The sequence below is a fragment of the Anguilla anguilla genome, chromosome 6 (genome assembly GCF_013347855.1).
Source record: "Anguilla anguilla isolate fAngAng1 chromosome 6, fAngAng1.pri, whole genome shotgun sequence".
Taxonomy (NCBI): domain Eukaryota; kingdom Metazoa; phylum Chordata; class Actinopteri; order Anguilliformes; family Anguillidae; genus Anguilla; species Anguilla anguilla.
Window position 1 is genome coordinate 31,487,684 of NC_049206.1, and position 12,506 is coordinate 31,500,189.

General features: G+C 39.4%; 1 protein-coding gene across 7 annotated transcripts in view; it reads right to left on the reverse strand.

Annotated features, from left to right (window-relative positions):
- LOC118229832 (serine/threonine-protein kinase MRCK alpha-like) overlaps positions 1 to 12,506 on the reverse strand; it is a 375,259-nt gene that overhangs the window by 121,575 nt on the left and 241,178 nt on the right. For all 7 annotated transcript variants that reach the window (XM_035422277.1, XM_035422272.1, XM_035422276.1 and 4 more), the window contains one exon: positions 201 to 325. In XM_035422277.1, the coding sequence (XP_035278168.1) occupies positions 201 to 325 (125 nt within the window). The remainder of the gene's footprint in view (positions 1 to 200; positions 326 to 12,506) is intronic.

Here is a 12,506-nt window from a genome sequence, read left to right on the forward strand (position 1 = left end):
GAATTTATACAAAATACGTCAAAAAGCCCTGTATAGAACCACACCCCAACACACACACACAAAATGTTAATGTAATTGTGATGATAAAACACAACCATATACCATTAGCCATTAGGTGTTTCTGCAAAGCAAGAAATGTTCTGTCTATGGTAGCAAAACTTCTGCTGGATTAATGGCTGATCAAGGCATGTGCCACTCACCACTGGATGATCTCAGTGATCTGTGCCTCCCAATGGGCAACACTCTCCTTCTTGTCTGCCAGCTCATGCATCTCCTCCTCCAGCAGCCTGTTGGTGCTGCTCAGTTTCTCAAACATGGTTGTCAGCTGGGAACATGAGGATTGGGGAGTGAGATTAATTGATTTATTACCCACAAGTCATAAACTAAGGGCATCAATAATCTACTTTCAAGAGTGTCGCTGAGTTTTAGTTTTTTTAGCATTTTCAAAAACACAAAACACAAGACAGCAGGTCAGGAATAATTTCCCAGCTCCTGCCAGCACTTTCCCTGAATTCAGCTGGTTTTATCCACAGGACATTTCAAGCACAGCCCTACATACCTGGCAATAGATTAAAATACATTCTCCTTTTGAGACTACATCTGATGGTAGTTACAGGGTGTGAAACCAAAAAATAAGCTTGGGATTTTGTGGTATTTTGAGTCCCTCTGAAAACATACACTGTCCAGCATTTTATGACAAAAAAATGAAGAAAACAACTCAGATTATCCATATTTTATGCGGAAACATGCAGTGATGTGAAAATGTTCACCTCTGTCAATTAGATGATGTCACACATTATGACAAACAATACAGGCAGGGTTCATACACTTTTTCACCAATGATTTTCAATGACTTTTCCATGACTTCTCCACAACCTTTAACTGAATTTCCATGACCAAAACAAATGACTTTATCTCAGCGGGACGATTTAGAATTATTTATTGTAACAGCTCCAACTACCCTGTACCCTCCAACAGACCCTGAATGGTCTTGATATCTGGGTAGAGGAGCACAAAATGAAACTCAACCCAAAGAAATGTAAAGTTTTACATGTCACCCACATGAGGCATCCACCCGCCCTGCCGACTCTCTCCATTGACCAGAACATCCTGGAAGTCTGTGACACTGTCAAGGTCCTGGGGGTCACCATCCAGAGTAATTTGCATTGGGACAGTCAGGTGGACCACATGCTGACCTCAGCGAACAGGAAGCTTTTTGCTCTGAGTCGCCTGAAGAAATTTGGTGTCCGAGACCCAGAACTGGTTTCCATCTACACAGGCTACGTACGCCCAGTGCTGGAGTATGCAGTCCCCGTCTGGCACAGTTCCCTGACTACAGACCAGGCTAAAAGGCTGGAAAGCACGCAGAAACGGGCTTGTAAAATCATACTTGGCCAGAGGTACTCAGGGTACCCAGAGGCTCTCTGCACTCTCGGATTGTGCACTCTATCAGAGAGATGCACTCAACTGTGTCTTGGCTTTGCCAGAAAGCTGCTAAAGTCCAACTTCAGTGACTGGCTACCCCCCCCTCAGGGAGGAGCTCACAGGTCGTCAGACAAGGAACTCAAACAAACTGGCCATCCCAAGATGTCGAACTGAGAGATACAGGAGATCACCAATCCCCTATATGTGCAGACTCCTAAATGACAGCGGATTTAAAATTTTAATTTTGGATACGAGATTAGATCTCAACTTAGATAATTGCAATATTTAAAATCTTTTGTCTACTTAGTATTGATGTTTTATTGTAACAGCAAAATAACCTGTAATAATGCTGAAAGGTCAATAAATAAATAAATAACATTAAGTAAAATTAGGTCTACATCTGAAACATATGGTGCCTCTCTAAAACAAATACAGTTTTTCTTGATTGCTAACACACTAAAACTGGTTCTTTTAGCAAAAACTCCCAAATTAGTACTTCAGTTCTCAGAGGACCAACACATCTCTCAAAACTATAAACACTTTTCACTTGTTTTAACATATGCTGCAAATTGTTAAACTTTTTCTGCAAATCTCTACAAACAAATGCTCTCATGAATCACTGGTTACACACTGTGCTCATGCAACAAACACTAGTAGTCAAAACAGTTAACTCAAGTCATCACAACCTAAACTCAGGTAACACACCTTTCTCTAGGTGCAAACACTTGGCAGCAAAATTGTTTACACACCGGTCACAATCTCTGGATCAATAAATAGGGCCACAGTCTGTGTGCTTTTGAACAATGGATCCTCAAAATGGACAAGCTGTCCAAAGATCAGGAAGACAAAGGAGATGAAGAGGCAGGAGACAATTTGTCCCAGACAAAATACGTGCCACCTTGATTGACCATGTGCTGGTGCATGGTATGATGATGAGGGAAGCTGGACAGAGAGTTCAGCCAAACTAGAATCGTTTCACAGTGGCATCCATTGTCCATACTTTCAGACAAGAAAACAGGTACTATAATTTACTGTAATGTTACATATTGTATCTGCTGTACTACTGTGAGAGGATATGCTGTCTATGTAATGTTGAAGTGTATTTACAGACTATATGTTCTTTAGATTTTATTGCTATTTTTGTTTATAGTGCTGCATATACTGAGTTATTTTTATGAATGCTACTCTCCTTTGAAAATACTACATTTTTTTGTTCCTTCAACTGTGTTGTGGTTACTGTACAGTACTTTTCACTCAGCATCACTTTTCAGTACTACAAATAAAATATTTGGAAATTTGCACACTCACTCATTTGTTAGGAGTGTAACATTGCAAAGATCAAAATCTGAAAACCATAAAATAAGTAGAATAACCAGGAGAAAATAACTCCTGACGCACTGCTATAAAAGGTTTTTGCATTAGTGCTTTGAATTTATCTCACTGGTGTGTTATGGGTAATCTACATTGTCTGTGTTTTCGATGGCTTGTGTGTGCCATTTGAAGGCAAAGTTTAATTTTGATGGAAGAGTATATGTTTTTGAGAAGATAATTTGAGTTTGGCATGGATGTTTGAGGTTTGTGCTGATTGATGTGTAGTTTTGGGATTGTGTTAATAGTTTTGAGAAAAAGGGGAATTGTTTCATTAAATGTGTCTTAGCAATAAAAAAAAAACTGTAAACACCAGACAGACACACTTAGATACAGGTCTCAAACAGGGATCGAAATTGCTCCCGAAATTTAATCTGTGCGACCTCAAAATATAATTGGGAGCATTTGTGCGATTGCAAATAATTGTTCTGTTCTTTTTTTTTTCTCTTTTTTTCCCAGTCGAACGTCTCTTTCTCTGTACATTCGCTAGTTAGTACATTCAGCATGTCCCTTGTGAGCTGACGGTGACCCTTCTAACCAATCGCGAGCTTGACATTCTTACCTTTAATTCTGATTTTAAATTGGTTAATATTAGCCTTCAATCACTCCCTTTCGCTGCACTCCACTGTCACGCGACACAGAGAGCTAACGCGTTAACTAATGTTACCTGAAGACAAAAGTGTATGTTCAATTTATTGGCGTTATCGAAAGCTGAAAAGTTGAAGCGGACGTTTTGTGTAGCGACCCAGCTAATTTCTCCGATGCAGCTTACTGGCGGTTGATTTAATTAGCGGTATTAATGTGACGCGCTTTGTCGTTTGAATGCATAACACGCAATTCCTTGAAGAGTCGACACATTTTATGCGTGACAGTTTAACTGTTACTTGTAAACCGTACTGTTATATTGTCGTTTTTTATCAATAAAAAATCTATTGCATATATTGTTGGTGCTCCTTACATTTCGGTGGGTGTTCCTAAGTTTTTGAATTTGGGAGCACCAGTGCTACCAAGTAAAAAAGTTAATTTCGAGCCCTGATATATTATTGAAGCTGCACTTCCCTGGCATATTGTCGGCACAGTAGGGCCTACGTTTACTAACTGCTACATCAGCAGAGGCGTGCCTGTAAACAGACTGAGCCGGACCGAATTAACTTCTCACACCACCAAAATACAGGTTACGGGTCAATTTACGTTTTATTACTATACATACTATTTTTATGATTGGATTAATTAGTAATTATATTTGATGCAACTTTAGCTATATTTCCATTACTTTTCCAAAACCTTTCAAAAAATATTATTTTCCATAACTTTTCAAGGGCCTGGAAATTGCATTTTAAATTTCAATGACTTTTCCAGGTTTTTCATGACCGTACGAACCCTGACAGGCCAAAAGTATAGGCCACCAGCGTTTTTTTTTTTTTTTTTTAAACTTCAGGTCAAGAAGAATTTGGACAATTTATGCACATTTTTCTTTGGCTTTAATTACAATTAAACACATTATTGGAAGTCTACCCAATCATTGGAATTGGAAGGTGGAGGTCTGGGAGGGAGGAAATCTTACAGTATCTACCTTAAGTTTCTTTTTTTTAACCACAGGTAGCCTAATACCATTGGCCTGTAAAGAAATATGGTAAAGAAGAGGGAGTTAGGCTTCGTGTGCAGAGCCAAGTAAACAAATTGTGGCAAAGTTACTTCCTGCAAGAAATTGCAAAGAAGCTTAAGATATCCAAATGCAGTGTTCAGTACACACTCAGAATGGTCCAGCAGGTGGGCAGTAATGTTAACAGGAGAAGACCAGGAAGAAGAAAGATAACATCAGAGGCAGAAGACAAATATCTTCTGCACCACAACTACAAGAAGAATTCAATGCAACTAGACAGAAACCAGATCCCCCGACTACAGCGAAATGGAAACTACAATCTGCTGGTCTAAAAGGAAGTGTACCTGCCTTTTCCCAATTATTTTTGGTCCAGTGTTGATGGCGCTTAGCCAATGGAGTCCTTTCATCTTGTTAACAGCACATAGCAAGGGCTTTTTCTCACATACACATCATTTTAGGGAGGCATATCATAGTTGTCCCTTCACTGTAGTCAGGGAAACTGGTTTCTCAAGTTGTATTGAGTTCTTCCTGTGGTTGTGGGACAGTTTTACAATGGTTTCTTTTTCAGGATAACACAAGATATTTGCCATCTAACAATAAGTCCATCACTTCACTGTGAGGAAGGTCACTTAAAACTGGAGAACATTCAAGACAGTTGCCAAACTACCCAGGGGTGAGCATCCAAGAAAATTTACCCCAAGATCAGACGATATGTTGCACAGAAAAACTGCAAGAAAGCTTAAAACTACGTATGGGGATCTATAGGCCTCTGTCGATACAGTAAATATTAGAGTTCATGACTCCACCATTAGGAAAAAAATTAAAGTCCCTGCGCAGCCTCCGCTTCCTTACATTTAAATTGTTCCTTTAGTTACTATATTACAATATATATGTATTCTTTTCTACTTATTAGACTTTGAAAAGATAAAAAACCTGCTTTGATGTAAAACCTGAATTTCTTAATATAGCAAACTCAAGACTGGATGGGCGTGTCATTTCAGTCCTAATCGTTTATGCATTCACTTTTGATTGACAGCCCGGGCTGCTCACTTCCACTGACCTGGATCAGCGCTTACTCCACGTAACGTCAGTTGTTAGCAAACGTTAGCTACTTATCATATGACCGCAATAATGGATAACGAGTACAGCAATGACAGCATTAGAAATATTGAGCCGTGTATATATGAGCCCATTGCTTACAGCCTACAATATAGGAGCCTAATGTTATAGGATACCCTATGTTAGCACATAACATTATCGATCGTTTTTTTTTGCGGCAGTAGCATTATAACAGTCTGGAGAATAAAGTAACGTTACACTCGCCAGCTAACGTTAGCTATATTTACACAAGATAAGTACAGCTCATTGGTACATTAGCAAAATTATCTATAGCCAGACAGCAAGTAAATAGCCAGACAGCAAGTAAATTGGGGAGATGAGATTAACGGTAACGTTATAGGTTATAGGCTTGATCCAATTAATAGCAGAACGTCATCTAGCCCAAACGGATGCTTACCAAAACTGGTCCGTTCAACCGGCTTTGAACTTGGGAGCACACACTACATAAATATTCATCCTGGGTGAGTGTTTTGGCCACTGCACATTGGTCAATGCAAATTAGAAATTCACAACGTCACAAATTTAGTCTCAAAACCACCAATACCAAATACTCCGCCAGGCGGCAATGTTGAGCATTGTATAGTTTTTAGGGAAAAAAATCTAATTCATTACATACATGTATGAAATACTTTTAAAATCAGTGTGTAAGTAACCTTATAGTCTTTGGTTATAATATAAGCATTTTAAAATCATGATTTTGACTGCAAAGGGTCTTTAAAATAGTATGGGTTTCATGGTAGGGTAGCCAGGACAAACCCCCTCATCTTCAAAAAGAACAATACAGCATGGCTTACATTTCCAAAATTGAACCTGCATGAAGTGCACGCCTTTTGGAATACTGCCCTCTGGACAGATGAGATCAAAGTGGAGTTGTTTTGGCCATATTGCATATTGTTTGGTGAAAACGAAACACCATATATCACCAGAAGAACCTTATGCCAACTGTTATGGTGGTGGAGGGGTGATAATTTGGGGCTGTTTTGCAGCCACTGGACCTGGATGCCTCGCAATCATTGAATGCAACCTGCCTTTCTCTCTATACCAACATATTCTAGAGGAAAATGCAAGACCACCAGTCCAACAGCTAAAGCTTAGCCAAAAGCTAAAACATACAACAGGACAATAATCCAAAGCGCAGCAGTACATCTAGGATCATCTGCTGTATATCAGGCTTGTCAGCAGTAAACCACCTGATCACAACAGAGTGAGAGCTCACAAGGAGTAAATAAAAAATCTAAAATCGAATCATAAATGATTTACAATAATAGTGCCCTTTATCACTACTGCAGTGCCTTTCATTCAAAGCATTTGCCGATAAACAAAGCTCCAATAAAGTGTGCGCAAAGCTTCCACTTATGCGCTACATGAAAACGCATAGTGAAAGTCAGTAAGCAGAATTAGCTAGGTCGTAGTTTCAGCAAGAAGGAAGTCAAGCTACGTTAGAAAGGAAATGAGCCTCAAGAACTCGACACTGTATGATTACTGCAACGTATATGGGGTTTCCAAGCATGGGCAAAAGTCATGATGTAGATCTTGGAGAGGCTAGTTGTAGCTTGATTTTAGGTTAATTTCTCGGCATTGGAATGGCTAATTGAGATAATTATTTCGCCGTTTGTGAAGTAAAAAGTTGCTTTTTTTGCACACATCAGTGGTGAAAACTCAGCTGTGTTACTTATGTTAAAGGGACAAAATAGCTATTGCAAGCAGGGGTATGAATTGTGTTTTTTGAGTTAATTGCATCAAATCCTTTTTAACAATGCATCATTTATGCATCTTAATTTGTTAATCTTTATCAAGGATTAAGAATTGTTTCAGAAGGCAGTGAATGATCAATGTTACAATTTTCCTACAAAATATTGTGAAAAGTCTTTGAACATTGGGAAAAAAATCAATGAATTTCTTTCTTTGAATATAATAATAATAATAACAACAACAATAATAATAATATAATTAAAGCCGCAAGCGGCGTTGGGAGGGGTCCAATCATTGGCACCATCGCGCCCCCTATGCAGCGATTTTAAAATGGCTTTTTCCGTATGATCATATGCCTTCACCCAACATATCTAGTGAATATCATGATGATTGTATAAAATATTGATGACTTATGGCCAATTTTGTGCTAAGAGATGCTGTCGGATGACTTAGTTGCGTCGTCATGGATGTGTCCTGGCCTTTTCCCGTGAAGGCCTTTACTATGTCGTAACACTTAGATGGGATGTCGTAACACTTAGATGGCATGTCGTAACACTTAGATGGCCCGGCGTGTATTTACAGCTTCAGCGCTTCCATGCCGCAAGTAAAAAAGGTATCACACTAGTGTTGTCACAATACCAAAATTTTGACTTTGATACCGATACCAGGTTTAGTATCACGATACTCGATACTGAAAGGATACTGGATCAATACTTGGTACCTAACAATACTGAAATTACCTTAATAGATCAGAAACGTAATGTCCAAAAGGGTTGACCTCATTTTCGAATTCACGGTTTATTAAAAACCTGGTTTATTAACAACCTTTAAGTTGAAGCCTGTTCAACATATCAATAAGCATAGGCCTATAATGTTACAACACTAAACCATAGAAAACTATATTAAATACATTTAAAAAATTTAACAATTGTAAAGTAAATTATCTTTAAACAGGTCTTTCACTTTAAAATAGATCTAAAAACAGCATATTTCAATAACAATACAGCATCTTCCTATAATAAAATATTTACAAATTAGAACAGCTATTGCTACTGAAGTGAACTGAGTCTAAGCTTGCGCTGTATCAACGAAGGGGAATGCACAAGCGCACGTCACCTCACTTGCCAACCTTAGTTGCTACTGCCATCTAGCGAAGATTCTGACAAATTACACTTTTCATCCTCTCAATCAGTAATGCGGGAGACAATTTTCCCTGGCTTTTACATTTGACGCAAAACTACCGAACGTCGTAAAATTCTAATACCAAACCGTTTCTTTTTTTTTTTTTTTTAAGTAGAAAAAGTGCTGAAGTTTCGGTATACCATGCAACATTACGTCAGACACATACCTATTCCAATCCATTGCTCAGCTTAGCAGAGAATGCACATTTCAGAGCGCCTCAGAGACAGATAGAATAATAACACATAAATACACATTTCAAATAATAAATACAACATTGAGAAAAAACAAAACAAAAGACGAAATATCAACTCGTGACCTGCGTGCTGCGCATCTATTTATTTAGACATTGGCAGATGAGAAAATTTTTGGTTACGCTGACCTATAAAACGCTATTCCAAATGCAAAATCAGACATGTTACACATCGTTAGAAAGCTTATACTCTCACCTACTGAATAAATGAATTGTCAATCAAGCCAAATTGTACTAAAAAGGGCGACAACGCGGTAAGCAACAGGTGTGGTATTACGCACAGCTATTTTTGAAGGTAGCCGACCCAGGAATCACAAATGCGCGTCTATTTCACAAACAGATTGTCCAAGACAATATATGCCCACTCAGTTGCAAAAGGGACATCTCTCCGCGTAAAACCAATGGTAAGATTGTATATTTATTCAATGTTTAGTCCCAGATATTGACTGTAGAATAACATAGTATAATTTTTGTCTTGTTTATTTCGTTATTCAGTGAGCAGCGTTTTCACTGCTGTATTGGCATATGTTAGGGCTCATGTCAGGTTAATCTTGTTGCTACGGAATATTACATTACATTACAGGCATTTGGCAGACGCTCTTATCCAGAGCGACGTACAACAAAGTGTATAACCATAATCAGGAACAAGTATGACGAAACCCCTAGAGAAAAGTACCGGTCCAAGTGCAGGGAACAACCGCATAGTTCAACTTGGACCCTGATGGTTAAACTGATTAACACTAACAACGAGAACGGCCACAACGCAATCTATGGAAAAAATAAATAAAAATACAAGTAGTCGTTAAGACAGTTTATGCGCCTAAGTCACCTATGAAACAGCTGCCTAGTTACAACCCTAAGTTTATCATTTACAGGGGGGAAGGGAGGGATGGGGAGAGGTGCAGCCTGAAGAGGTGGGTCTTCAGTCGTCGTTTGAAATGGGTCACAGTCTCAGCTGTTCTGACCTCCACAGGGAGGTCATTCCACCATCGTGGGGCCAGAACAGACAGGAGACGTGTTCTGGAAGATACAATACGGTTCCACCAGCTTCGCTGCTTGGACCCCTAATAATAATAATTATTATTATTATTATTATTATTATTATTATTATTATCCTACAGAATTCTGTAAGTGAAATGCTAACATCCTTGCAGGTGTTTGGATATACAGTGAGCACCACAATTCATTGGACAGTGACACATTTTTTTGGTATTTTGGTTCTGAACTCTAGCACATTGAGTTTGAAAGGAGACAATGAAATTGAAGTGCAGACTGTCGGCCTTAATTTGAGGGTATTTCCATCCATATCGGATGAACCGTTTAGAAATGACAGCACCTTTTGCAGAAGAGAGCTGTTGATGTCTAGTCTTGATTCTAGACTTTGCAATTGCCTTTGGAGATTGTTGTTGGGGTGTGACAACATGAGGAAGACAGCAGTGTCGATGCAAAGTAAGCTGGCCATCATAAGGCTCAAAAATTAAAATCAATCAATCAGGAACATTGCAAAAACCCTCGGCATGCCCAAGTCAACAGTTTGGTTCATCATTAACAAGAAAAAAACAACTGGTGAACTCAATTATGTCAAAAGACCCGGTAGACTGAGGAAGACCACTATAGTGGATGACAGGAGAATACTCTCTATAGTGAAGAAAACCCCCCTGACAACAGTCCAACAGATCAAAAACACACTCCTGGATGCATGTGTAAATGTGTCAAAGTCTATCATATGTAGAAGACTACACCAGCAGGACTACAGAGGGTACACTACAAGATGCAAACCACTGATAAGCCTGAAGAACAGGAAGGCGAGATTACAGTTTGCTAAAAAGCACCTAAAAGAGCCCCAAGAGTTCTGGAACAAAGTCTTGTGGATAGATGAGACAAAGATTAACATGTACCAGAGTGATGGAAAGAGGAAAGTGTGGAGAAAGAAAGGAAATGCCCATGATCCAAAGCATACCACCTCATCCGTGAAACATGGTGGAGGGGGTGTTATGGCTTGGGCCTGTATGGCTGCCAGTGGAACGGGTTCACTTGTCTTCATCGATGATGTGACTGCAGACAGAAGTAGAACAATGAATTCTGAAGTCTACAGAAATATCTTATCTGCTCAGATAAATCCAAATGCCTCCAAACTCATTGGACGGCACTTCATCATACTGCTAGAGCAACGAAGGGGTTTTTGACGGCCAAAAATGGGAAAATCCTTGACTGGCCGAGTCAATCACCAGATCTGAATCCAATTGAACATGCATTTTACATGCTGAAGAGGAGACTGAAGGCAAGAAGTCCCCGTAACAAGCAGGAACTGAAGATGGCTGCAGTACAGGCCTGGCAGAGCATCACCAGGGAAGATACCCAGCGCCTGGTGATGTCTATGCGTCGCAGACTTCAAGCAGCCATTGCATGCAAAGGATATGCGACCAAATATTAAAAATTATTACTTTATTCTACATTACGTTAAACTGTCCAGTATTTTTGATGCCTGAAAATGGGGGGGGGGGGGGGGGGGGACTATATACTAAAGGTTCTATAATTTCTAAACGGTTCATCCGATGTATGAAAATACCCTCAAATTAAAGCTGACAGTCTGCACTTCATCCTCATTGTCATTGCATCCTTTCAAACTCAGTGCTTGAGTACAAAACCAAAATAACAAAAAAATGAAGTGATGAAGTGCCTCATCCCCAAATTTAGTAGTGTACACTAACAGACTTTATGTGGATTCCATCTACTGGCATAAAATTTAATTTTTCATGAATTATTATAGTCATACATGTCCAGAACCATTAAATGCTGAATGATGATTAATTCATTTAACAACCGATGAATTCATTTAACAACCGCCTGTTTTTAAACTGACTTAACCACCGCAAAATATGGCCACTTTACTTTAAAATGTGAACGTGCTGTACAACTTTGTCATTGGGACCACCTATGTCCGCCATATTGTTTGCCCGACATTTTGACTTTTTAGTTAGGGCGTGGAAGTTTTATCCGTTAAAATGTCTGAGGCTCAGCAACCATAAGTTGTAGTCCAACCAAATTTGGTAGGTCGGTTCCTATGGCCCCCCACTACTCAGGCACTACAAATCACCTATGTCGGCCAGATGGTGGCGCTATAACAAAGGGTCATGTTTAAAAGGTAATAACTCCCACACCGTAAGTCAGATCAACACAAAACTTAATCGACTGATGCATCTGAATGTGCTCTACAACTTCTATTGGGACCACCTATGTCCGCCATATTGTTTGCTCGCCATTTGGACTTTTTCATTAGGTGGGGTGCAGAAGAGCTGGAGCTCCAAATCTAAGTGTTACGACATCTAGTAAACTTCTTTACGGCAAGCGACATCCATGGCGACGCAAGTAGTCCGACACCGTAGGGTCTAGTTTTTAGCAGTGAGGGGAGGGTCTGAGCGTCACGGAAGCAATGGAAGACAGTGCCAGCCAGAGTGCATGCTAGGCTATCAAGAGTTTGTAAGTAAAAGCTTTTTGAGAGGATGTATAATTACTTTTCTTGAGCATAGATCCATTTGAAGACAATATCGGGTGAGTTTAGTCTTTGAATCCGTCATTATGCTGAGAGAAATCGTATTCTCAATTTAATCTCTACATTGAAGCTTTGGGTTGTAACTAGTTAGCTGTTTTGTAGGTGACTTAACTCGTCTTGACTATTGCTTGTATTTTTGCATAGACTGCGTTGTTGCTGTTCTTGTTTGTGTTAGTGTTAATCAGTTTAACCTACAGGGTCCAAGTTGAACTATGCGGTTGTTCCCTGCACTTGGAACGGTAGGCTACTGCCCTCTAGGGTTTTCGACACACTTGTTCCTGGTTATGGTTATACACTTTGTTGTACGTCGCTCT